Raw genomic sequence first — 26,709 nt, forward strand, 5'->3', positions numbered from 1 at the left:
CAAATGAGAATGCTTGTCGGAGGAGTATATCAAAATATCATCTAAGTAGATAACGACAAAACGACCAATGAGATCCGAGAATACCACGTTGATGAAATTCTGAAATATGGCATGGGCATTGGTAAGACCAAACGGCATGACTAAATTTTCTAACAGTCCCTCGGTCGTGAGGAACGCGGTTTTCCATTCATCCCCCTCTCGGACCCTTATCAAATTATATGCCCCCCAGAAGATCCAGTTTAGAAAACCACTTTGCCCCTGATAGTTGGTTACACAAATCGGGAATTAACGGAAGGGGGTACGTATTCCGTACCGTAATCTGATTAAGCTCCCGAAAATCGAGACAGGGACGTAACCCACCATCTTTTTTCTTTACAAAAAAGAAACCTGCCGCCACAGGTGAGACTGAAGGACGTATGTGTCCTTTGCGCAGACTGTCAGCAATGTACTCCTTCATAGCCAAGCGCTCAGGACCGGACAAATTAAACAGACGGGCTTTAGGTAGTTTAGCCCCCTGGACCAGCTCAATAGCGCAGTCAAAGGGTCTATGTGGCGGTAACGTCTCGGCCTCGCTTTCGAAGAATACATCTTCGAAGTCCTTCAGGCATTCCGGAATACCTTCCAGCTCGACAGATGACACAGACACAGATTTAACAGGTTCAACCAGCAGTGCGGATTTATCACATAACGTAAAATCATTAAACCCCCATTGGACAATCTCCCCCTGTTTTCCAGTTAATAACTGGGTTATGACGTTGTAACCAGGGCATGCCCAACACCAACCCTGCAGGTAGATTGTCCAGAACAAAACAACTTAGGTTTTCCACATGAGTAGCGCCCACTCTGGGCGAAAACAAGTCAGACATAAAGAGAATTCCCTCCTTAGTGAGGGGAGAGGAGTCAATGGCCATCACCTTGATAGGAACCTTGAGCCTAACTGTCCCTATCTTACAGTGTGTGACCAATTGGGAGTCAATGAGGTTAATCGATGATCCGCAGTCCACGAAGGCTGTAGAGGAAAAAGAACTACCGTCCACAAACAGATCCACATGCAGTAACACTTTAGAAAACGAGAAAAAGGGTACCTGAGGGTCTGAGTAGTCTCCCCGTTGACTACCCAGACCTCGTCGTTTCCCGCCGACCGGGTTGAAGACGGGCAATCAGGACACTCCCTTTTCCAATGTCCCGTTTTACCACAGTAAAAGCATAACTGCTTGTCCTTCCGGCGTTTCCTCTCCGTATCCTTCAGGGAGAGGGCGCCTACATCCATGAGCTCAGGGGCAGTCTCTTTTCCACTGGGGAACAATGGAATTTCCACCAGCATCACCCCTCTGGCCCGCAGCCTGCGATCCATCCGGACGGCCTGGGTCATGGCGTCCTCGAGAGAGTTCGGTGGGGGATGTAACGCCAAGGCATCCTGCAGCCGCTCGGACAAGCCTCTGCGAAAGAGTCCTCGGAGTGCGGCGTCATTCCAAGAGACCTCTGCGGCCCAGCGGCGGAATTCGGTACAAAACCACTCAGCTGAGTGTTTCCCCTGACAGACGCTCATCACCATGTCCTCTGCCAATCGCACTCGGTCAGGCGCATCATAAATGTGCCTGAGGGCCTCAAAGAATGCATTCACAGACACTCTCTCAGGGGCAGTGGGAGGAAGGGAGAAAGCTCAAGCTTGTGGGGACTGTTATGAGCTCATTTTCTGCTCCACCAGTTGACAGTTCCCCTTCCGTTCTCCCTCTGGTGGTGACGGGAGGTGGTGAAGTTGGTTTGAGTGGTAGTGATCTGCCACCTGGTGAGGAAGACAGTGATTGGATCTCTGGAGTATCAGACTGGATATAAGACAGCCGACACCCTATCCTGTTGCTGGTGATTCAGTCTGTTTCTCAGGTCTAGGACTCAGCTCTGTTCCAGTCTTCTAAAGATAAGTTTGTTTTTTGCTAATGTTCACACTTGCTCTTGTTGGTCTTTTCAGTTTTTTGTGTGGTCAGCCAGCCCGGCCGGGCTGTGCAGAATTTCCACTCTTATTTGCCAAATTGCCTTTTTTTTGTCCCTTATTAGATTGGCCTCTTTTTGCTCTGTCTCAGAATATTTCAGAGTGCTGATATAGTGGGAGAAGTCTAGTGACTTCAGGGTTAGTTTTGCTATCAGTTGTGCTGGACATTTTGTAGGGTTTTTTGGCAGACTGCAGTGTCTTTCCTTTCCTGTCCTTTCTAGTTAGTCTGGCCCCATCGTTTGCTCAGCCTATTTTCCTGCCTTTGTTTGTGTTTTCATCTTTTTTCACGTGTTAGGATCAGGGGTCTGCAGTCTGCATAGTTACCAACCTCTTTGGTTTTCTGAGACTTAGCTTGTGTTGTTTTTTATTTCCTCCTCGGCTACCCGTTCATAACAGGGGACCCTCTTAACAGAGACATAATGGCCCCAACCTTCTGACTTTCGTCCCCAGAGGAACGTGGTCTCAAACTAAAAAAAAGTTTGCACCCCTCCCTGAAGACCCTGAACTCCTTTTTGTTTCCAGAAAAAAAGTCAGGCAGTTTAACAGGTAGTTCTGGGGACACCAAAACAACATCACTCGCCCCAGCCCCCAGAGACCCAGCAGCTAGAGCTCCCCGCACTGTCTCAGAAACCTGCTGCTGAGAACGAGCCAGAGCTTGCTGCTCCAGAGATAAACCCTGAAACATCTGACTCAGACTTTTCATCTGGTCAGCCAGAGACTGTATGGGATCCATAACTCTCTGCATAAAAAACCCCCAAAAAACTTAATGGTCAGTTATAATGTCAGGGTCCTGACAGCGCCGGCGTACAGCCTCCGCTAAGCAGGGACTCACCCACACCGTAGGGACCCCTGGGGACAAGAACAGTCGGAAAATAAAGATGCACAGGACCTGAATGTAGAAGTTTAGCAAGCCGGAAAAGGACCTACGGTCATGTGAATGCAAGGGGGCGGGGCTTAGCATCCTGCTTTCAAAGAAGGTAGAAAACTCAAAGTCGGGCAAAGCAGGGGTCATGCACAGTACAGGCAAGCGAGGTACAGGAGGGATAAACAGACGGGAGGTCAGACAAAGCCAAAGGTCATACACAAGATATCAGTACAGTACCAGGGATGAGACAGAACGGATAGTCAGGGCCAAGCAGATATCAAAACCAAACAGACGTAGAAGGTACCAGGCAGAATCCAAAGCAAAATCCAGAGAACAGACCGAGTCATACACAGAGAATCGAGCAACCAGAACACAGCACACCACACAATGCCAAGGGCGAAAGTATAACTGAAGGGGGATGGGAGCTTCCTGAGGCTATAAGAAGCCTCCCCAGAACCAATGAGAGGCCACCATAATAGGTCCCAGGTGTGCAGGTGAGAGTCTGCACTGCGATCAGAACATTAACCCCAGCAGTGCCGGTCACCCAGCACTGGTATCATGACAAATGCTGCCCAGTTTAATTCAGCACTGTTCACATTCAGGCCAGCAGTATGATAGTGTATAATGTACCTACACAAACACAGGAAGAAAAAAAACAAACTGGGTATTATTAGTTATTTGTCAATAGGTTGTGTTCCTATACAGTTGGACACATTTCAATATTTGTATTTGTCAGTTTGTAGGAGCATGTCTCACTGATGAGATAAATGCCAACACCCAGCTATCAATTTAATTCTACATTTCCAGGAGGAATAACAGAAGAACACAAAATTCTAAGAAAGGATATTCTAGATTTGGAAAACAAGTAGTTACCAAAAATATATGCCAAGAGAACAGACAGAATTCTGTACTGATATTATTCTTTCACGTGTTCAGTGTAAATCTTTACCTATATGATGACCCTTACCCAACACGAATGAAGAGGTCACCACGAAATCTGACATAGCAATATACAACAATCACAGGAAATGTGAACACATACAGTGATGAAACCTAACTATCATCCATACATCTCATTCTGTAGAGAATACACACCTACAGCCAGGCTGGACTGGCTGCTGTACTCCCAGGCGAGTCTGTAGTTTTCTGCAGCATCTTTATATGACTGTTCCTTCTCCATAATGAACCCAAGATATTCATAGGCTTTACAGCAAGACTGGAATAAGTTATATAAAAAAATAGTTTCTTTTAAATTATCAGGCCCAGATGATCTATTTGTTTCTTTATGAGAATTAAAAGTTTATGTACATACAGTAGGTACGGAAAATATTCAGACCCCTTTAAATTTTTCACTCAATGTTTCATTGCAGCCATTTGGTAAATTCAAAAAAGTTCATTTTTTTCTCATTAATGTACACTCTGCACCCCATCTTGAAAAAACAGAAATGTAGAATTTTTTTTGCAAATTTATTAAAAAAGAAAAACTGAAATATCACATGGTCATAAGTATTCAGACCCTTTGCTCAGACACTCATATTTAAGTCACATGCTGTCCATTTCCTTGTGATCCTCCTTGAGATGGTTCTAATCCTTCATTGGAGTCCAGCTGTGTTTAATTAAACTGATAGGACTTGATTTGTAAAGGTACACACCTGTCTATATAAGACCTCACAGCACATGTCAGACCAAATGAGAATCATGAGGTCAAAGGAACTGGCCAAGGAGCTCAGAGACAGAATTGTGGGAAGGCACAGACCTGGCCAAGGTTACAAGAGAATTTCTGCAGTACTCAAGGTTCCTAAGAGCGCAGTGGCCTCCATAATCCTTAAATGGAAGAAGTTTGGGACCACCAGAAGTCTTCCTAGACCTGGCCGTCCAGCCAAACTGAGCAATTGTGGGAGAAGAGCCTTGGTGAGAGAGGTAAAGAAGAACCCCAAGATCACTGTGGCTGAGCTCCACAGATGCAGTAGGGAGATGGGAGAAAGTTCCACAAAGTCAATTATCACTGCAGCCCTCGACCAGTCAGGCCTTTATGGCAGAGTAGCCCGACGGAAGCCTCTCCTCAGTGCAAGACATATGAAAGCCCGCATTGAGTTTGCTAAAAAACACATGAAAGACTCCCAGACTAAGTGAAATAAGATTCTCTGGTCTGATGAGATGAATATAGAACTTTTTGATGATAATGCTAAGCGGTATGTGTGGAAAAAACCAGGTACTGCTCATCACCTGCCGAATACAATCCCAACAGTCAAACATGGTGGTGGCAGCATCATGCTATGGGGGTGTTTTTCAGCTGCAGAGACTGGTTGCAATTGAAGGAAACATGAATGTGGCCAAGTACATAGATATCCTGGATGAAAACCTCTTCCAGAGTGCTCTGGACCTCAGACTTGACTGAAGGTTCACCTTCCAACAAGACAATGACCCCAAGCACACAGCTAAAATAACAAAGGAGTGGTTTCAGAACAACTTTATGACCATTCTTGACTGGTTCAGCCAGAGCCCTGACCAAAACACAATTGAGCATATCTGTAGAGACTTGAAAATGGCCACCAACGTTCACCATCCAACCTGACGGAACTGGAGAGGATCTGCAAGGAAGAATGGCAGAGGATCCCCAAATCCAGGTGTGAAAAACTTGTTGAATCATTCCCAAGAAGAATCATGGCAGTACTAGCTCAAAGGGGTGCTTCTACTCAATACTGAGCAAAGGGTCTGAATACTTATGACCATGTGATATTTCAGTTTTTCTTTTTTAATAAATTTGCAAAAATTTCTCCATCTGTTTTTTTTTCAGTCAAGATGGGGTGCAGAGTGTACATTAATGAGAAAAAAAAGAACTTTTTTGAATGTACCAAATGGCTGCAATTAAACAAAGAGTGAAAAATTTAAAGGGGTCTGAATACTTTCCTTACGCACTGTAGATCGATACTTTAAAACAGAAGTATCCAGTGGCTGTATCTCAAGATCAAGAGAAGAAAACTGCACAGTATTACGTGTATGCATGCAGAATGTGTGCTAACAGGAGAACTTGGAAAGAGTAGTCTTATTATGGTTAGGCCCAAGGCACTACCAAATCACAATGAAAACTGAAACAGAGCCCTCAGAGTCAAAGAGCTTAAACGGGTTTTCCACGATGTTTGAAAAAAAAAAAAAGAGGTTAAAGAGCTTTAAAAAAAGAAAAAAGCAATACTTATTAGTGGATTCCCACCAACGCTCCAGTAATGTCGCTCTATTGTTCTCCACTGGACCTGGAAGTCATGATGCCACTGAGCATGCAGTCAATCAGATCAGCTGGGATTGCATTGGTAAGTATTGCATCTTTCTTATATAAGGATCACTATCCTTTTTAAAAAGTAGAGGAAAAGCTTCCTTAAAGCACCACTCCAGCTTTTTTTTTTTTCTTAGTACAGTACTGGAGTGGTACCACTAATGTAAGTTTTCTGCCACTAGTCATACTTTCTAGCCACTGCCTTCAGCTGTTCCCGACACCAGTCCGGTCCCACCTTTCACCACCAGACTACAAGTTCTGACTGACCGGAAGTCACAGGTAATGGTCATCATCTCTCAGTATAAGTCAATGAGAGTCTGGTTCTGGCTCCCGTAGGCCTCCTTCAAAAGTCTGTGTAAAACTGGTACCGGAAAAAACAGTACTAGTGTCATCAGTAATTTGGATCAGTGTGCCATCCCTGTTTTTCCAGAATAAAATTACAAAGCTTCTCATATACTTTGCAATGCTAAACATGTACAGAACATGGATGGCACATGGACATGTGCACAGCAGCATAGTTTATAATGGGTACATGTGGCATCCATGAAAAAAAAACAGATGACACACATACAGTAAAAACACGGACATATGAAGGGGGCCTTAGAATTATTTGAAAAGTGATCTCCGACTCACCCACAAAACACTGAAGGGATCCGTCAGGTCACAAACTGCAGAAGGCTGACCGGCGCAGTGTCAATAACAGATGAAGACAGCGGCTGGTGAGTGTAAAATGGTGAAATAAAAAACAAAGTAAAGTGGGTTGATGTATGTACATCACATAGGAGATGCTGGAGCTGGTCTATATACATCACACAGGAGACGCTGGGACTGGTGTATATATCACATAGGAGAAGCTGGGGCTGGTGTATATATATCTCATAGGAGACACTGGGGCTGGTGTATATACATCACATAGGAGACGCTGGGGATGGTGTATATATACATCACATAGGAGACACTAAGAGTGGTGTATACATCACAAAGGATACACTGAGACTGCTGTATATACATCATATAGGAGACACTGAGATTGCTGTATATAAATCACATAACTGACACTGGGGCTGGCGTACAGTTGTGGCCAAAAGTATTGACACCCCTGCAATTCTGTCAGATAATACTCAGTTTCTTCCTGAAAATGATTGCAATCACAAATTCTTTGGTATTATTATCTTCATTTAATTTGTCTTAAATGAAAAAACACAAAAGAGAATGAAGCAAAAAGCAAAACATTGATCATTTTACACAAAACTCCAAAAATGGGCTAGACAAAAGTATTGGCACCCAAAGCCTAATACTTGGTTGCACAACCTTTAGCCAAAATAACTGCGACCAACCGCTTCCGGTAACCATCAATGAGTTTCTTACAATGCTCTGCTGGAATTTTAGACCATTCTTCCTTGGCAAACTGCTCCAGGTCCCTGATATTTGAAGGGTGCCTTCTCCAAACTGCCATTTTTAGATCTCTCCACAGGTGTTCTATGGGATTCAGGTCTGGACTCATTGCTGGCCACCTTAGAAGTCTCCAGTACTTTCTCTCAAACCATTTTCTAGTGCTTTTTGAAGTGTGTTTTGGGTCATTGTCCTGCTGGAAGACCCATGACCTCTGAGGGGACCCAGCTTTCTCACACTGGGCCTTACATTATGCTGCAAAATTTGTTGGTAGTCTTCAGACTTCATAATGCCATGCACACGGTCAAGCAGTCCAGTGCCAGAGGCAGCAAAGCAACCCCAAAACATCAGGGAACCTCCGCCATGTTTGACTGTAGGGACCGTGTTTTTTTTTCTTTGAATGCCTCTTTTTTTCTCCTGTAAACTCTATGTTGATGCCTTTGCCCAAAAAGCTCTACTTTTGTCTCATCTGACCACAGAACATTCTTCCAAAACGTTTTAGGCTGTGTGCACACGCTGCGGATTTAGGTGCAGATTCATCCGCGCGGATTTTGTAAAATCCGCAGGTGAAACCGCAGGTTTTACCTGCGGATTGCTCTGCGGTTTTGTCCTGCGGTTTTTCATCTCCTCAATGGAGGAGATGGCAAACCACAGCGGAATCCGCAGAAAGAATTGACATGTCAATTCTTTCTGCGGATTGAAAACCGCAGATAATCCGCGCAGAAAATTCCGCACCGTCTGCATTGCGGTTTTTGATTCCCATAGGGAATCATGGTACTGTATGCCGCAGCAATAACTGCTGCGGGTCCGCAGCGGCTAAAACCGCTGCGGAACCGAGGCAAAATCCGCAGCGTGTGCACACAGCCTTCGGCTTTTTCAGTTAAGTCTTGGCAAACTCCAGCCTGGCTTTTTTTATGTCTCGGGGTAAGAAGTGGGGTCTTCCTGGGTCTCCTACCATACAGTCCCTTTTCATTCAGAAGCCGACGGATAGTACGGGTTGACACTGTTGTACCCTCGGACTGCAGGGCAGCTTGAACTTGTTTGGATGTTAGTCGAGGTTCTTTATGCAACATCCGCACAATCTTGCGTTGAAATCTCTTGTCAATTTTTCTTTTCCGTCCACATCTAGGGAGGTTAGCCACAGTGCCATGGGCTTTAAACTTCTTGATGACATTGCGCACGGTAGACACAGGAACATTCTGGTCTTTGGAGATGGACTTGTAGCCTTGAGATTGCTCATGCTTCCTCACAATTTGGTTTCTCAAGTCCTCAGACAGTTCTTTGGTCTTCTTTCTTTTCTCCATGCTCAATGTGGTACACACAAGGACACAGAACAGAGTTTGAGTCAACTTTAATCCATGTCAACTGGCTGCAAGTGTGATTTAGTAATTGCCAATACCTGTTATGTGCTACAGGTAAGTTACAGGTGCTGTTAATTACACAAATTAGAGAAGCATCACATGATTTTTCGAACAGGGCCAATACTTTTGTCCACCCTCTTTTTTATGTTTGGTGTGGAATTATATCCAATTTGGCTTTAGGACAATTCTTTTTGTGTTTTTTCATTTAAGACAAATTAAATGAAGATAATAATACCAAAGAATTTGTGTTTGCAATCATTTTCAGGAAGAAACGCAGTATTATCTGACAGAATTGCAGGGGTGTCAATACTTTTGGCCACAACTGTATATATATCACATAGGCGATATATATACACACCATTCTCTGTGCTGTAAATTCACAAGTCCCTATCACATAAGCGACATTGGGGGTGAAGTACATACATCACAAAGGATGCACAAGGATGCATTCGTTGTAAGACCGTAATCAGTTGAGGGAGGAATTGAAGGGCAGGCTGGTAAAACACTGTGTTCTTCGGAAATCTGCCTTGGGTTCGAAAGAAATAGCTGGAGGTTCCCCAACTTAAGTGTAACAGGATGGAAGCCATTACAATTCTACATTGATTTCCTCCATGGAAAAATTATTGTGATTTCTTAATTAAATGTATTTAGTAACCCCTTTAAATTCCATAGTAGGGTACTTATTCATGTTGCTAGGTTCAGATGTGGCAGATTTCTTTGTACATTTTTAGAAAGAAAATCGGCATCTAATACTTGCTAGATGTAATCTGCATTGTTCGCAGGAACCTATCTATCATAAGGACCCTGAATTTATTATTTCCCTCTTACCTTATTGTATTTAAGACATCGCTTTAGCAAATCTGTTGCTATGTCATATTTTCCTGATTTGATATAAATGTCTGCAAGCAGCAACCAGCTTTTTTCAAGATCTTCAGCGTCTTCTAAGGTCCAGTGGGCTTTGGACAATCTCTTTAGCTGGTTTCTTGCTCTGGGAGTTTGCTTCAGGATCATGTAAGCTTGAGCTACGGCCAGGAGCACTGAGGTATTCTCCTTCTACAACCACAAGTCAAGGAACAACATCTTACGACATTGAAATTTTGTCCATTTACTTGAAAAATTGGGGTGGGGTATAGTGCGGCCTAATTTTACAATATTAACAAAAGGTTAAGCAATACCGGTTGTCATTTTTCAGTACGCTTCCTTATTCTTGAACATTTATGGCATATCCATAACACATGCCATGAACATAAGATAGATGACAATCCCGTTATCCTGAGAATGGGGCCTATTCTGAGGATCACCATTTCCATTCATAGTAACTCTGAAAATTGGTTAGCTGATGGGAAAAAACCCTGTTTGTTATTTATTATGCATGTTGTCAGAATACTAGATTGATGTTTTTTTTAACACACTAATTGATTTTTTTTTTTTTTAAAGCAACATGGCTGTATCTCCTGTTGTTACTTTTGCAAACATGGCCATCACAATAAAATGGAAATAGGAAAATTTCCACCACTGTGCATCAACCATCATAGATAATCCATTGTTGAAATAAGAGTTTACCCATCCTAATAAGTAAATTATAGAATTCAGCATAATATTAACACAATTGTAGAAACCCCAAACCTATATATTGTTACCTCTGTGGTGGCCATATTTGTGAACGTGCTGAGCGCAGTTTCAATGTTGCCCTTGTCTCTGGTAGCCATAAGACAATAACACTGCAGCATAGCTAGCTGGTTCTGTCCATGTACAGTACGAGGGTGGAACGTCTTCAGTAACTTCTCCGCTGTCCGAACTCCCAATTTCTCAGAATCCCTCTTTTCCCCTAAGAGACTAAATCAGACATTGACCAAATACAAAAACGTATTCATGGAAAATGCATCCATAGTATTTAGTCTAACGGTGACATGATGACAATGTGACCGACTATCAAAGGCAGCCATATTGGTATTGATGCTATTCGAACCGGTCACTCATGACACCGCACTTTTATCTATAATGTGAACAGTCTCCTTACTACCTGTCCAAGCTGATGCCGTGCATCTATTTAATCTAGATGTCCTGCAGTATCTGTGATTCGTTACCTTGGAAGGTATTGGAAAGATCATATCATAGAAAAATGTTACCTGTTCTCGTCTTCCAAGTTGTCAAACACCTCTCCACCAACAATCTCATTGTCTGGATTAAGACAGATCTGGATCATGTTGTTGATGGCTCTCTGACCCCAGTCATTATCTTTCCGAGCCTTATTAAAATATTTCAGTGCCTCATTAGGTTGCCCTATGTGCCTGGAAGAGAAAATGCAAAAATTTCATTGTTTCTTGGGTATATACAAAAGGGGTGGTCTAGATCCCTCAGTTTACAAAAGAGACATTTACATCATTGCTATATGGATCATTTTCAACAGCCCAATGAGCAAAGTTGCAACTGGCAATCTTCAATAATGAGATTGTCATATCTACTCGGACATTATTCACATAGGTGTACCCCACCAGAGAGATAGTAGACTAGTGGGGAAGGGAAAAGGAGTGAAGGAGAATGTGAATAAAAGTTAACTTTTATTTTGCAATCAATAAAAAAGTGATATTATAATAGAAGGAGTATTGTATTTCAAATAAAATTCTCGACCACAGCAGCAGGCCTGCCATCAGCAGGTGTTAGCTGCTACATGTGAGATGCAACAGTAGAATCATACTACTGCTATACTACATCTATATTAAAGGGGTGCTGAGGTAAGAGGCTGCTCACACTGCTGTCCAGCCTGTTTATCTGATCTAAAAGTAGAGATACCAGGAGGGTTGAGGTAAGAAGAGGCTGCTAACACTGCTTTCCACCATGTCTTTTTGATCTAATACCAGAGATACCAGGGTGCTGAGGTAAGAGGCTCCTCACACTGCTGTCCAGCCTGTTTATCTGATCTAATACTAGAGATAATAGAGGTGCTGAAGTAAGGAGAGTCTGCTCACACTGCTGTTCACCCTGTGTATATGATCTAATACTGGAGATACCAGGGTGCTTAGGTAAGAAGAGGCTGCTTACGCTGCTGTTCACCCTGTCTATCTGATCTCATACTGGAGATACCAGGGTGCTGAGGTAAGAAGAAGAGGATGCTCACACTGCTATCCACCCTGCCTATCTGATCTAATACTAAAGATACAAGGGGTGATGAGGTAAGAAGAGAGATAAATAAAAATAAATAATAAAATGTGTTCGCCGCTCAGGGTCCACCGTGCAGTAGCGCTGCTAGGTAATGACAGAGGAGCAATATGGCGGTATAATGCGCACAGGTTCAACTTCTCACACACAGAGGCGCCGCAACATAAACATACAAAAACGCTGAGCTTGTTAGTGTCACAGGCCTCTGGAAAATGCACACACGGTATCTGGTCACAGGAGCAGGACCTAAGACAGAGGAGCTGCGTCCATCTAGACCTACCGTGTGTGCGGTGTCGCTGCTGTGAGCGCCAAGAAGGACTGCAGCGTGGCGTAGGACACTGCCACTCGACGACAAAGCTAGAAAGCACGCGCAATGTCGGACGCTAGCGTAGAGGTGAGGTGTGCACAGTAGCCTAAGGCTTGCCACTGACTGGCGCTAACTGCTAAACTAATTCCCTATCCACATACGTAATATCAGAGGGAAGGGGTTTTATAATGAGTCAGTCACCAGAATCATACATCCGTAACCATTCACACATAGCAAGTATAGTCTATACTAGCGCATGGCGGAACGGCAATGCACACTTTTTATAGCCGTGTGGGACCTTCCAGATCTCCGAGATGGACCAATGAGATCTGAACAGGACCTGGGCACATGACTCCCGATCTCCAATGGGAGACCGTCTCGTGAGCATGCCCAGTAGGAGCACAGAGGGACTTAGTCTCTGGAGCGGTCTGCTGCAAAGTAATCTTCTCTGCAGTAGAAAGACAGCAGGAGACTGCAGAATGTGAGGCTCTGGGTTCCTGCAGAGCAGGCGCAGAAACCTGACGCCTAACAGGTGCTGAGGTAAGAAGAGGATGCTCACACTCTCCAAAATGTCTATCTGGTCTAATACTGGAGATAATAGAGGTGATGATCTAAGAAGAGATTGCTCACAATGCTGTCCACCCTGTCTACCTGATCTAATACTGAGAATACCAGGGGTGCTGAGGTAAAAAGAGACCACTCACATTGGTGTCATCCCATGTTTTTGATCTAATACTGGAGAAACCAGTGGTGCTGAGGTAACAAGAGGCTGCTCAGTCTGCTGTCTTCTCTGAATTTTCTGATCTACTATTTGATCTGAAGATGCGCATTAGTGCCTAATTCCTATCACCTCTCTCTAGCCCTATTGAATGTTATTGAACTGTTCCTGGACATTTGCAGTAGCCCAAAAGCAGCCCTATATTGCTGCTCACCTCCCCTGTCAGTTTATGAGATGGACTAGTTCAAATCATTGCTGCCCAGTTTAATTCAGCACTGTTCACATTCAGGCCAGCAGCATGATAGTAAAAATAATCAACCAGTGCAAACTAGAACAATCACTTATGTCCAGAGCACATAACAAGAACCATTAGGGTAATTGAATTCTTTTAAAATTTAATTTTTATTAATGAATATTAAAATTCACAGAATCAATTAAAACAATAATAAACATAATGCCGCATGAGACGCCCCCTGAGGAAGAAATACTGAAACGCGCGTTAGGGTGGAGGGTAACGCCATCAGCACCGGTCACTTCACTGTGGACCCCAATTAATCCTGGCACCAATATAGGTAATGATCTAGCAACCTTTAATTCATTTAATATTATACTTTGTATTTTACTGGACAATTTTGTGGATTATTTTAATGAGGCACTTGTACCTATCTCCACTCTATTATACTATATATCTTGAATGGTGTGGGCTAATACTAGCTAATTAATTTTTGGTTACCTAATGGCTACTTTTTTGCCATTGGCTGCATATATACTTTCTGGATGGTCCATTGTCTTTCACTGTTTACTATCTATTTATATATATATTTGTCACTTATACTCGGGCTGTGTCGTTCCCCTTTTTGAGGCATCTTGTATATTATTGTTTTAATTGATTCTGTGAATTTTAATATTTATTAATAAAAATTAAATTTTAAAAGAATTCAATTACCTAATGGCTCTTGTTATGTGCTCTGGACATAAGTGATTGTTCTAGTTTGCACTGGTTGATTATTTTTGGTCTTACTTGAACCATAATTTGCTTAGAACTCTCTAAATGCGGATATCTCAGCAGCATGATAGTGTATAATGTACCTACACAAACACAGGAAGAAAAAATACAAACTGGCCATTATTAGTTTCTAGATAGAGACCCGATGCTATCGCATCGGGAGGGCGGTAATGTCACAATGGGGGCAGGCTTTGCAGCGTTGAGAATCTCTCCCCCCATGTGCTCACCTACCTATCCACTCTCTCTTTCCCCATGTGCTGACTTCTCCCATCTGTGCTCTCTTCTTTGACCTGTCTACCCCATGTGCTATCCCCCTTGTCTGCTGTCTCTCTCCTTCCTGTGCTGTGTTCTCCCCTCATGTGCTGTCCCGTTTGAGCTGTCTCCCTCTTGTGCTCTGTCTCACTCACCCCTGTGTCTGACCGTGTACAGAACATACCACTGCTCCTGGGCAGGGGAGGAGGCAAAAGACAATACTGACATTTCAGCAGGAGATCACAAAGGATACATTTTGTGAGGTAAAATATTGTTTAAAAAGAGTCAGTGAAATATTTTACCTCACAAAATGAATCCTTTGTGATCCCCTGCTGTAATGTCAATATTGTCTTTTGCTTCCTCCCCTGACCAGGAGATGAGGTATGCTCCGTACACGGTCAGACACAGACAATTTTTAAAATGAACTTTCGTTCGTGGGAAAACCCCTTTAATATGACGGGCTTCCTCTGCCTGTAGACACGTCGCGCATCTGCCACCGGGATCAGCCGAATGATTCACTGCGCCTGCGCAGAATTCGTGCAGGCGTAGTGCGACAGTGTTCTGCTGGTGGCACCGTGCAAGAGGCTGCGTGAGTGTGTGGTGCGTACGGCGTATAGAGTGTGTGTGTGTATGTGGTTCGACTGTGTTCCGCTGGTGGTACCGTGCAACAGGTTGGTACCAGCAGCAGTTTCCATATTGAGACACCCATCACTTGGGTGTCCCAATATGGCGGTCGGTGAACTTCCTCAGCTTGGAATTCTGGGATACGGTGACATCTGGACAGAACAGGAAATGAAAACATTACAAGGCAATTATATAAATAGATATTGGCTGGTGCTGTTTAGCAGTCAGCGTACACCTCTTTACCCCATTACAATGAAAGATAGGGATACACTTGATTTATCCCCATTCTTTTTTTTTGAGAACTTTGCTTGAAAAAGTTTCTGATCTGCAGCCACCATTATATCCTGTGTAAAGATTAACATGAAAAATTTGATGCAAGCTCTTCTTTAAGTACATGATAATGGTGGCAAAATCTGAAGGACTCAGCATGGCAATGACATGTAATTTCTCATTTACATTGTGTTGGTGCTAAAAGAATATTAACCACTTGGGGTCAGTTCCCTCCTAGAGATTACAGTTAATCACTGATGGGACCAGCAGTAGGACATCCTGTTCTTAATGGTGGGATGCTTCTAGCAAAAAAGAAAAGGGGGCTTTACACATAGCGATATCACTAGCGATATCGCTAAAGCATCACCGATTTTGTGACGCAGCAGCGATATTGCTAGCGATATCGCTACATGTGATACTTACCTCCAAACGGCTCCCCCGCTGGCTATCGCTGATCGCGCGAGAACGTCTTGGGCTGTTTCTCGTCTGCAGCTTCCTGCTGGGCTTCCTGCTGACGCCGACGAGAGACACGTGCGGAGGACGTCAACACCGCCGCGTCTGACAGGAAAGTAACAACCGCTGCTGCGTCGCTGCTGAGATCTGCCTGTTTGGCAGCTCACTAGCGACCATTTAGCGATGCACCAGCGATCCTGACCGGCTCGTATCGTTGTCGGGATCGCTGGTGCATCGCTAAATGTAACGGGGCCCAAACAATTGTTTAAAGTGGACAAGCTCTTAATTATTCTCAATTAGTCTCAACACCATTTACTCAGTGAAGCAGAGTTATCAAAATTGGTGCAAAGCAAAGGTATGGAAGAGTTAGTATCTGTTTTTATTCTTTGTAAAACTGATTTGTCAAGGTCATATCCTCTGTTATAATTGAATTACGATAGTATGAACAGAGCATTAATCTGTATTTTTCAGGGGGTTTTTTTGTTTTTCCTTACCAGCAATAGAGGCCTTTGCAAAAATTATATCCTGGTTCAAGTGTTGTTCTTGAAGATTGCTTTAATGCCATATCAAAGTATCGTTGGGCTTCTGTAAGTTTTCCACTTCTTCGTAGAAGATCAATAAATTTACTCAGAACTGTAAAATTTTCTAGATTCAAAAACATCACACATAAAACACAACATTTATATATCTGCGGTGCTAAAATATTAATTCCTGCCCCATTGGTTGAACACTTATTTTCCATATTAAAATTGCAGAGCTTACCATTCATGATGGATAAAGTCAGTAGCTCAGAAGCTCAGAAAGAGCTTGAAGACTCGGAATGGGATTCTTTTTGTTTAAAGTCATCTTTACACTTTAGAAATCCATCATAAATTGATAAAGCCATGTTCATATTGGTTACATACAGCTCAAGTAAGCGACACTAAAATGTGCATTCCCTAAAGCTGGCCATACACAATTTATACAGTAGATGTAGATCGAAGTATTGTTCGACCAACCGCTATCTCTCCCGACGCACCCATGTAGAGGAATGTTCAGCTATGGGTCCCTGTGTTGTCTGTGAGAGGGCCACTGCCAAACCTTTTGTACTGCCTCATAAATAGAAGGATAGGGGGATTACATTTCAACCATCCAAACCTTATGTCTCCCAACATAATCTGTATGGGAGTCTTAAAAATTCAAGTTAACCACATTTAAACCACCAAAGAACCACAGTCATCATTGAAGATTGGTTTAGATGAACCTCTGTCAAATACTTTACCAGCAGGCATCATCTATCAAAATGGTTTTTTAAAAAAAAACTAGCCTTGCTGTCCATAACAGCCAATTATTGGCAATAGGCAACATGGACATTTTTTTTACTATGTTTTGTTAAATAAGGTCCATTATTAATTAACATCATTATACTTTATAGCTTTTGTTTACCTGTGTAAATATATTATTCCGGAATTCCAACATTTCGGACACACAGATCAAGAATAACATTCTCACCTGGCGTCTTTTCCAGAACCTGCTGAAAATATTCTATCGCTTTCTCATACTCCTGCTTCCGAAACATGATATCTGCCATCACCTGCCAGACAGTAGAAAATAAAATACTAAATGACCCATAAGTAACATTATCATTCTCATGATCCGAATCACTTGCATCACCGCTGATGTTTGCACACGACCTCTGAGGTCAGTGACTGGCTGCAGTGGTCAGGTGACTGATGGATAGGAAATCATCAGTTCCCAGTACTGGAGTAGACTACCAGAGGAGTGGTGCTGGGATAGTGAGGAATTAGAGGTGAAGTTTTATATATTTCATTATTTTAGAATCTGCCTTACTCTTCGCACAATTTTAAACAATTCTGAAAAAAAAACCCCTTTAAGATGATCAAAGGTCTACATTAAAGTCTAAGCTTCCATTAAAGATTTATAAGTCTGTGACTCAAAATAAAAAGCATTTTATTATAAATCACAACTCAAAAAATGTGCAATTTACCATTGTAGCCTCGTCCTTATATCTCTCGTCTCGAAGGAGGTCTTTACATTGCGCTTCGCAGGAATCCAGGTCATCCATTATCAAGAAAAGATGTGTCATGTTCAACAATATCTGAGAAATGGAAGAGAGGAAGCTCTAGACATGTGTTTTAGTGGTCAATGTTCCAGCCAGAATCTCAGCTCCACAACTCAGGTCCCGTAGAAAGAGGCAGTTCTCTTGTCACACTCACGGAGTATACGGCTATTCATAGGGTCACGCAACCATTGCTCTCCATCTCAGAAAAACGGTCCGATTATGCTAATCCCACTCTGATCAGAGTGAAATTGATCTGATTTTCTTAGAGGTGGAGAAAAAAAAAAATAAGATTCTCCACCTTCTCCATTATATCAGACAGTAAAACTCGGACCGCACTCATACGTCATTCTTTTCGCGGACCTATAGACTTGAATGGTGAGTCCCATCAGATTCTTGGGGGCAAATCGTGCACAGTGCAATTTTTTTCCTCGGACCACTTATTGTACAGGCCAAGGGAAAGGGAATCTAAAGAACACCAGCAGGTGTCACAATAAGAATATAACAGCAATATCTCGCTACAGGAGCGTATTTTTTAATAATAACAATAAAATTGTATATTCTATGTTATTCTATACAAAATGTTAATATTTAATCATTAGAAACAACATGATGAGTATATCTATCTATCTACACACATTATATGGACCAAAGTATTGGGACCCTTACACATTACATGTACAGGAGCCTTTATCCTATTCTAAAGCCATGGGCAGTAACATTAACCCCTTCACGCCGCAGCCCAGTTTCAATTCTGCTTTTTTCCTCCCCTTCTTCCAGAAGCCATACCTCTTATTTTTCTGTCCACATAGACATGTTAGGCTTGCTTTTTTTGCGGGACGAGTTGTACTTTTTAATAACACCACTCATTTTACCACATGCAACTCGAAAACAGGAAAAAGAAAATCCAAGTGTGATGAAATTGTGAAGAAAAGACAATTCTGACATTGTTTTTTGGAAATTGTTTTTCCGGTGTATGTTTTGTGGTAAAATTGACGATGCAATATGATTCTCCTCATCAATACGTTTACAGCAATACCAAACATGTCCATTTTTTTAAATTATTTTAGTGATGAAAAAGAATCTAAAGTTTGCAAAAAAAAAAAAAAAAAACATATGGGAGTTGTGTCGCCATTTCCTGAGCCCCGTAACATTTTTATTTTTCACGTGATGGAGTTAAATGATAGCTTTTTGCAGAGTGAGATTTCATTTTTGTTAGTCACATCTGTCCCAAGATAGTACTATTTGACAGCTTGTTAGAGCATTTTTTGTGGTATTGTGATGATCAAAAAAACGTAACTCTGGCGTTCTTGAATTTTTTCCTTTTATGGTGTATACCGATTAATTGCTTTTATATTTTGATAGATTGGACTTTTCTGAACGCGCTGATACCAAATATGTGTATATTTGTATTTTTTTACATCTTTATTTTCACTTTGGATAAAGGGGAGTGATTTGAACTTTTATTTTTTAAATATTTTTTAAAACATTTCTTTTTTACTTTTCAATTATGTCGTTAGCCCCCCCGTAGGGGGCTTGAAGATGTGGTCATCCGATCGCCTGTGCTATGTGCGGTGATGCTCAAGCATATATAAGAAATCACATTCTCCTTTGAAGGCAGAGTTTCATAGAAATTCCGTAATGATAATCATGGGAGTTATCAGCTGACCCCCGGCTGTTATTCATGACAACCCATCGGCATTCCACGATCACGTCACGGGCGCGCCAATGAGAGCAAGTAAAGACATGTCTGCTCGTCGGTGTGGGTTAAATGTCGCTGTCAGATTGATAGCGGCATTTAACAGGTTAACAATCGCAAGTGGACCTCCGCTCCACCCTCAATTGTTAAAAGGAGGTCCTGGCTGTAATACTCAGCCATCGCCTGCCGGGCATGGGGCAGGCTCGCTGCGTGAGCTCACTCCACACACCCGCTTCCCATTTGCGCTCTATGTATACGGCACATGCCGTGAAAGGGTTAAGTTGGTCCTCACTTTCAGCTATAACAGCTTTTGTGCATTTTTGAGGTCAGACACTGATCTTAGACGAGAGCGTCGTGCTCAACATCACCAATCTAATTCATTCCAAAGGTGTTGTATGGAGTTGAATCAGGACTCAGTGGTAACACTCGAACAGAAAAGAGCCTTCCCCAAACTGTTCCCACAAAGTTGGATGCATATAAATGTTCAAATTGTCTTCTATGCGGAAGCCTTAAGATTTCCATTCACTGGAACTAAAAGGTCTTGGCAAATCTCTAAAAAGCATAATCCCTTCTCCACAAAAGTATACAGGCAGATAATGTTCTCCTGGACTCACTCATCAGATAGAAAAAGTGTCAAAAACATTTAGAGCTCTTATGACCAGGTTTTTTTCATAAATATGGTTTTGATTGAGGAAAAATGTCCCAGTTGTGGTAAATGAGGTCAGACGGCCCAAGTACAGTGGGGGAAATAAGTATTTGATCCCTTGCTGATTTTGTAAATTTGCTCACTGAAAAGACATGAACAGTCTGTAATTTTAGGGTAGGTTAATTTTAACATCGAGAGAGACAGAATATCAAAAATAAAATCCACAAAATCACAATGTAAAAATTATATACCGTACATTTATTTGCATTTTGCAGTGAGAAATAAGTATTTGATCCCTCTGGCAAACAAGACTTAATACTTGGTGGCAAAACCCTTGTTGGCAAGCACAGCAGTCAGACATTTTTTGTAGTTGATGATGAGGTTTGCACACATATCAGGAAGAATTTTGGTCCACTCCTCTTTGCAGGTCATCTCTAAATCATTAAGATTTTGAGGCTGTCGCTTGACAACTTGAGCTTCAACTCCCTCCATAAGTTTTCTATGGGATTAAGGTCTGCAGACTGGCTAGGCCACTCCGTGACCTTAATGTGCTTCTTTTTGAGCCACTCCTTTGTTGCCTTGGCTGTATGTTTTGAATCATTGGCTTCCTGGAAGACCCAGCCACGACCCATTTTTAATGTCCTGGCGGAGGGAAGGAGGTTGTCACTCAGGATTTTACGGTACATGGCTCCATCCATTCTCCCATTGATGCAGTGAAGTAGTCCTGTGCCCTTAGCAGAGAAACACCCCCAAAACATAAAGTTTCCACCTCCGTGCTTGACAGTGGGGATGGTGTTCTTTGGGTCATAGGAAACATTTCTCTTCCTCCAAACACGGTGAGTTGAGTTAACGCCAAAGCTCAATTTTTGTCTCATCTGACTACAGCACCACCTTCCAATCACTCATAGAATCATCCAGGTGTTCATTGGCAAGCTGGAGACGGGCCGGCACATGTGCCTTCTAGAGCAGGGGGACCTTGCAAGCACTGCAGGATTTTAAACCTTTATGGCGTAATGTGTTACCAATGGTTTTCTTGGAGACTGTGATCCCAGCTGCCTTGAGATCATTAACAAGTTCCCCCCATGTAGTTTTAGGCTGATCTCTCACCTTCCTCATGATCAAGGATACCACACGAGGTGAGATTTTGCATGGTGCCCCAGATCGATGTCGACTGACAGTCATTTTGTATTTCTTCCATTTTCTTACTGTTGCACCAACAGTTGTCTACTTCTCACCCAGCATCTTACTTATGGTTTTGTAGCCCATTCCAGCTTTGTGCAGGTCTATGATCTTGTCCTTGACATCCTTATAAAGTGCATTGGTCTTGCCCATGTTGTAGAGGTTAGAGTCTAACTGATTAATTGAATCCGTGGACAGGAGTCTTTTATAAAGGTGTCTACGTCAGACAGCTGTCTTTAATACAGGTAACAAGTTGATTAGGAGCATCTAACTAGTCTGTAGGAGCCAGAACTCTTAATGGTTGGTAGGGGATCAAATACTTATTTCTCATCCAAAGTGCAAATAAATTTATATAATTTGTACAATGTGATTTTCTGGATTTTATTTTTGATATTCTTTCTCTCAATGTTAAACTTAGCCTACTCTTAAAATTATAGACTGTTCATGTCTTTGTCAGTGGGTAAACTTACAAAATCAGCAAGGGATCAAATACTTATTTCCCCCACTGTATATTGTGGTTTGTTTTGCAGTATATAATGGCAATATGGGGGTATTCTCATTGCCAAGATCCTATCCCAATATATAGTAGGTGTGATATTAAGAATATTAGCAAATACCTCCAATTAGAAATGTAGTATACTTCTCCTGATAACCTAGTATCAGGAGAACTATACTACATTTCTAATTGATGGTATTTGCGAATATTATTGTCATTATACCTACTGTATATTTGGATAGGATCTTGGAGTTGGCAACACCCATTCAAAGCTGGTTGTATACAGTTTTATAGCAAATCCATCCATAGCTTTTTGTAGTGATAACATGTACAGGGGTTGGACAAAATAATGGAAACACCTAACGTTTTGGCATCATAATCTTCGAACATGTGATAAACATCTAAACCGTGAAATATGGTAATGTTTTGTAGTTGATTATTTGTATTATGTGTATGTAAATTAACTGTTTGTTTTGCAGAATTGTAAGAACATTGATGAGAACCTGATACCAATGGCAGACCTCTCGGATTTTCAAAGAGGCCAAATTGTTGGTGCTCGTATGGCAGGCACTAATGTAACAGAAAGTGCCCAAATGCTTGGCGTGTCAAGAGGTACTGTCTCCAAAGTAATGGCTGCATTTGAAAGAGAAGGAAAAACGTCCGCAGAAAAGCACAGGTCCGGCTGAAAGTCGAAGTTGACTGAGAGAGACCGTCGGACTCTAAAGCGAATTGTGAGAGAGGATCGCAAGACCACTGCTCTGAAAATCACTGCTGAGCTCAATGAACACCTACAGAACCCAGTTTCCACAAAAACTGTTCGTCGGGAGCTGCACAAATCTGGATTCCACGGAAGAGCTGCAATTAGAAAACCGCTGCTCTCAATGACAAATGTTTCCAAGCGTTTAGAGTGGTGTAGAAACCTCCAGAATTGGTCCCTCGAGCAGTGGAAACATGTGATATTCTCAGACGAATCATCGTTTACCCTATTACCGACCTCCGGCCGAGTGTACGTTTGGAGACAACCGAAAGAAGCATTCCATCCAGACTGCCTTCTCCCAACCGTAAAACATGGCGGAGGTTCTGTGATGATCTGGGGTGCTATTTCGTGGAGATCCGCCAGGCCAATGATATCCCTTCATGGAAGAATTAACAGCCGAGATTATTTAGGCATTTTGGGCGACCAAGTGCATTCTATGGTTCAAGCACTGTTCCCGGAGGGGAACGCCATCTTTCAGGATGATAATGCACCAATTCATACAGCTAGAATCATTAAAGCATGGCACGAGGAACATTGTAATGAAGTTGAGCATCTCATCTGGCCCCCACAATCCCCAGACCTCAACATTATTGAGCATTTATGGCCGATTTTAGAGATTCAAGTTAGACGTCGATTTCCGCCGCCATCGTCGCTCAAAGAACTGGAGGGTGTTTTAAAGGGAATCTGTCACCCCTTTTTTGAGATATCATATAATGATATCATTCAATTGTGTGTCACATAAGGATTCTCTTAGTACTTTTGCTTCCCCCTGACCCCGCACCTTTCATGCATAAATACCTTTTTTTATATCGGTTCAGATGTATGTAAACTGCCGCTGTCCGGTCCGCTGGGCGGGGCTTATTCAACTGCTCCCCCCCTCCCTGTCTTGCTCTACACAAGAAGAAATGCGTAGAGCAAGACAGGGAGGGGGGAGCAGGTGAATAAGCCCCGCCCAGCGGACCGGACAGCGGCAGTTTACATACATCTGAACCGGTATAAACAAGGTATTTATGCATGAAAGGTGCGGGGTCAGGGGGAAGCAAAAGTACTAAGAGAATCCTTATGTGACACACAATTGAATTATATCATTATATGATATCTCAAAAAAGGGGTGACAAATTCCCTTTAACTGAAGAATGGGCTAAAATTCCTTTGGAAACAATTCACACCTTGTATGAATCCATACCTTGGAGAATTGAGGTTATTGTTAAGTTCTTTAGAAGGACGTAGATCTGGGGATTTATTCTGACAGAATTTTATAGGCTGAACTGGATGGACTAATGTCTTTTTTCGGCCTTACTAACTATGTTACTATGAGGCTGTAATTGCTGCAAAAGGTGGACCTACACCATATTAACCCCTTGGTGACGGAGCCAAATTTTTTAAATCTGACCAGTGTCAATTTATCTGGTAATAACTCTGGAACGCTTCAACAAATCCCAGTGATTTTGAGAGTTTTTTCGTGACACATTATACTCTATGATAATGGTAAATTTAGGTTGATATGTTTTGTGTTTATTTAAAAACTATCAGAAATTTGAGAAAAATGTTAAAAATTATCAATTTTCAAACTTTGAATGATTATCCCTTTAATCCAGATAGTCATACCATAGCAAAACATTAATAAATAACATTTTCCTCATGTCTGCTTTACATCAGCACCATTTGTAAAATGTTATTTTATTTTATTAGCCTTTTAGGAGGTTTAAAAATGTAGCAGTAATTTTTCATTTTTTCAAGGAAATTTACAAAATTTATTTTTTTAAGGGACCTATCCATGTTTGAAATGACTTTCAGGGTCATATATATTGTAAAACCCCAAAAGGGATACCATTTTAAAAACAGCACCTCCTGACATATTGAAAATTGCAGTCAGGTAGTTTATTAACCCTTCTGGTGATTTTCAGGAATTAATGCAAAGTGGCATGTCAGGAATGAAAATGTGTATTTTTACCACCTAAATGGCGCTAACTTCTGAACAGGTTACAACAGCCATCAGACTCTAAGGCCACTATTTGGTCGTGAATTGCCATGGCAAACATTAGGACCACACAATCATGATCTCAGGGTGCCGATGGGGATAAAGAGGGAGAAGCCACACTCTGTTAACCATTTATATGATGTATTACAAAAACACGGAGAGCACCATCAAGAAGTCTAACCAATAGAGAGGGATCCAACCACCGTATGTCTTAATTAAATAGTACACAACCAGAGGCAAAGAAGACATACACAAACAGCAGGGATCACCATGAAAACAGTCACAAATTTATTTCTTAGAACACACAAAGCACAAAAAGATACTAAAAACATTTAAAATATACAGTCCATTAGGGTGGAGGTTGGAACACCAACCACTGTCCAATAAATAAATCAATATACCAAAGGGTAAAAAATAGCGCCAGTAGCAAGAAAATTAGCAACCCTTCCTAGAATACTTTACCACCCCAGCAAGCTGAAATAGGAGATATTCATTCAGTATAGGTAGCCATTAAGCATAGATTAGTATGGAGGGGCATAGTGTCGCTCCCATAACCCGCCGCGTATCGTCACCGTCGTGACTTCATCAGGGGTAGAAGAAGAGAATGGTAGTGCTTGTGGTCCGTTCAGTTTTAATATCCCTAAGAGATTAGTTAAATCAACACAACTGTTAAGACTCACCACATGGAGACTGCACATGATCCCGGCGTTTAGCCAGGAAGTAGCAAGGGCGCCTGAGCAGAAGCAGTAGCCTAGATACAGAGGACGCTAGGTGATTGTCCTCGGGGCGCATATCTATGAGCCCCACACTAAGTGCCCAGAGATCATGCAACCACGCTTGTGTAATCAGTTTAGAAAGTCCTGTCCCTGCTTTCAGTAAGGTCACAGGATCTGTTTGAGAAGGTCCTTGTTACCTGGATAACCCTGTGATAGACAATTCAGTAGATTTTCTCCTGTTGCAGCGGTTTATATATAGAAAAATAAATATACAAAGTTAGTGCTCAAATAAGTTCAATAAAGATAAAAGCGATTTGTTATATTTATATAGACGCTACTTTCAGTATAGTCACATGATCTGTCTGACAAGGACCTTATGCCAGGATATCGCTATGAGAAACAGATATGTGTAGTTTCCATTTATAGCAGTCTGTATATAGAATAATACGCCACATATAGCAGTGCTTAAGTAACTTCAATATAAATATATAAAGATTTAACTAATCTCTTAGGCTGGTTTCACATTTGCGTTTTTTAGCGCTGGAAAAAAACGCTAACCTGCGCATGCGTTTTTTCCCCTATATTTAACATGGGTGCGCATACCTGCGCGCTTGTAAGCGCATGTATGCGATTTTCATGCGCTGCGTTTTTTTGGGGTGTGCGATTGGATTTTCCAGACGCATCATGTTGCATTTTTTGGCCCTGCAAAAAAGCGCATGCGCACATATGCGCACGTTTTGCGCTAAAAATGGCCATTATAGCCTATGGATGCGCATATGTGCGCACTGGCATGCTCATGTAAGCGTTTTTTCGCATATGCGTTTTTTTTTTTTAACCATGGAATTTAGGGGTTTGGGTTAGAGTTAGGGTTAGTTAAGGGGGTTTAGGGTTAGGGTTAGGGTCAGGGTTAGGGTTGGGTTTTGGGTCAGGGTTAGGGTTAAGTATGGTTTGGTTAAGGGTTAGGGTCAGGGTTAGGGTCAGGATTAGGGTTAAGTATGGTTTTGTTAAGGGTTAGGGTCAGGGTTAGGGTTAGGGTTAGGGTCAGGGTTAGGGTTAGGGTCAGGGTTAGGGTCAGGGTTAGGGTTAAGTATGGTTTTGTTAAGGATTAGGGTCAGGGTTAGGGTCAGGATTAGGGTTAAGTATGGTTTGGTTAAGGGTTAGGGTCAGGGTTAGGGTTAGGGTCAGGGTTAGGGTTAAGTATGGTTTTGTTAAGGATTAGGGTCAGGGTTAGGGTCAGGATTAGGGTTAAGTATGGTTTGGTTAAGGGTTAGGGTCAGGGTTAGGGTTAGGGTCAGGGTTAGGGTTAGGGTTAGGGTCAGGGTTAGGGTTAGGGTCAGGGTTAGGGTTAAGTATGGTTTTGTTAAGGGTTAGGGTCAGGGTTAGGGTCAGGATTAGGGTTAAGTATGGTTTTGTTAAGGGTTAGGGTCAGGGTTAGGGTTAGGGTTAGGGTCAGGGTTAGGGTCAGGATTAGGGTTAAGTATGGTTTGGTTAAGGGTTAGGGTCAGGGT

The 26,709-nt window shown here is 42.1% G+C and overlaps 1 protein-coding gene across 3 annotated transcripts in view; it reads right to left on the reverse strand.

Annotated features, from left to right (window-relative positions):
• Positions 1 to 26,709, reverse strand: part of TTC21A (tetratricopeptide repeat domain 21A) — a 111,990-nt gene that overhangs the window by 10,935 nt on the left and 74,346 nt on the right. For 2 of the 3 annotated variants that reach the window (XM_073581502.1, XM_073581503.1), the window contains exons 21-27: positions 17,656 to 17,766; positions 17,160 to 17,241; positions 16,163 to 16,313; positions 11,009 to 11,170; positions 10,520 to 10,715; positions 9,708 to 9,932; positions 3,951 to 4,071 (exon numbers count right to left, since the gene is read on the reverse strand). In XM_073581502.1, the coding sequence (XP_073437603.1) occupies positions 3,951 to 4,071; positions 9,708 to 9,932; positions 10,520 to 10,715; positions 11,009 to 11,170; positions 16,163 to 16,313; positions 17,160 to 17,241; positions 17,656 to 17,766 (1,048 nt within the window). The remainder of the gene's footprint in view (positions 1 to 3,950; positions 4,072 to 9,707; positions 9,933 to 10,519; positions 10,716 to 11,008; positions 11,171 to 16,162; positions 16,314 to 17,159; positions 17,242 to 17,655; positions 17,767 to 26,709) is intronic. The other variant, XM_073581504.1, reaches the window with a different exon arrangement.

The sequence above is a fragment of the Dendrobates tinctorius genome, unplaced genomic scaffold (assembly GCF_039654945.1).
Source record: "Dendrobates tinctorius isolate UK_male_01 unplaced genomic scaffold, ASM3965494v1 ptg000070l, whole genome shotgun sequence".
Taxonomy (NCBI): Eukaryota; Metazoa; Chordata; class Amphibia; order Anura; family Dendrobatidae; genus Dendrobates; species Dendrobates tinctorius.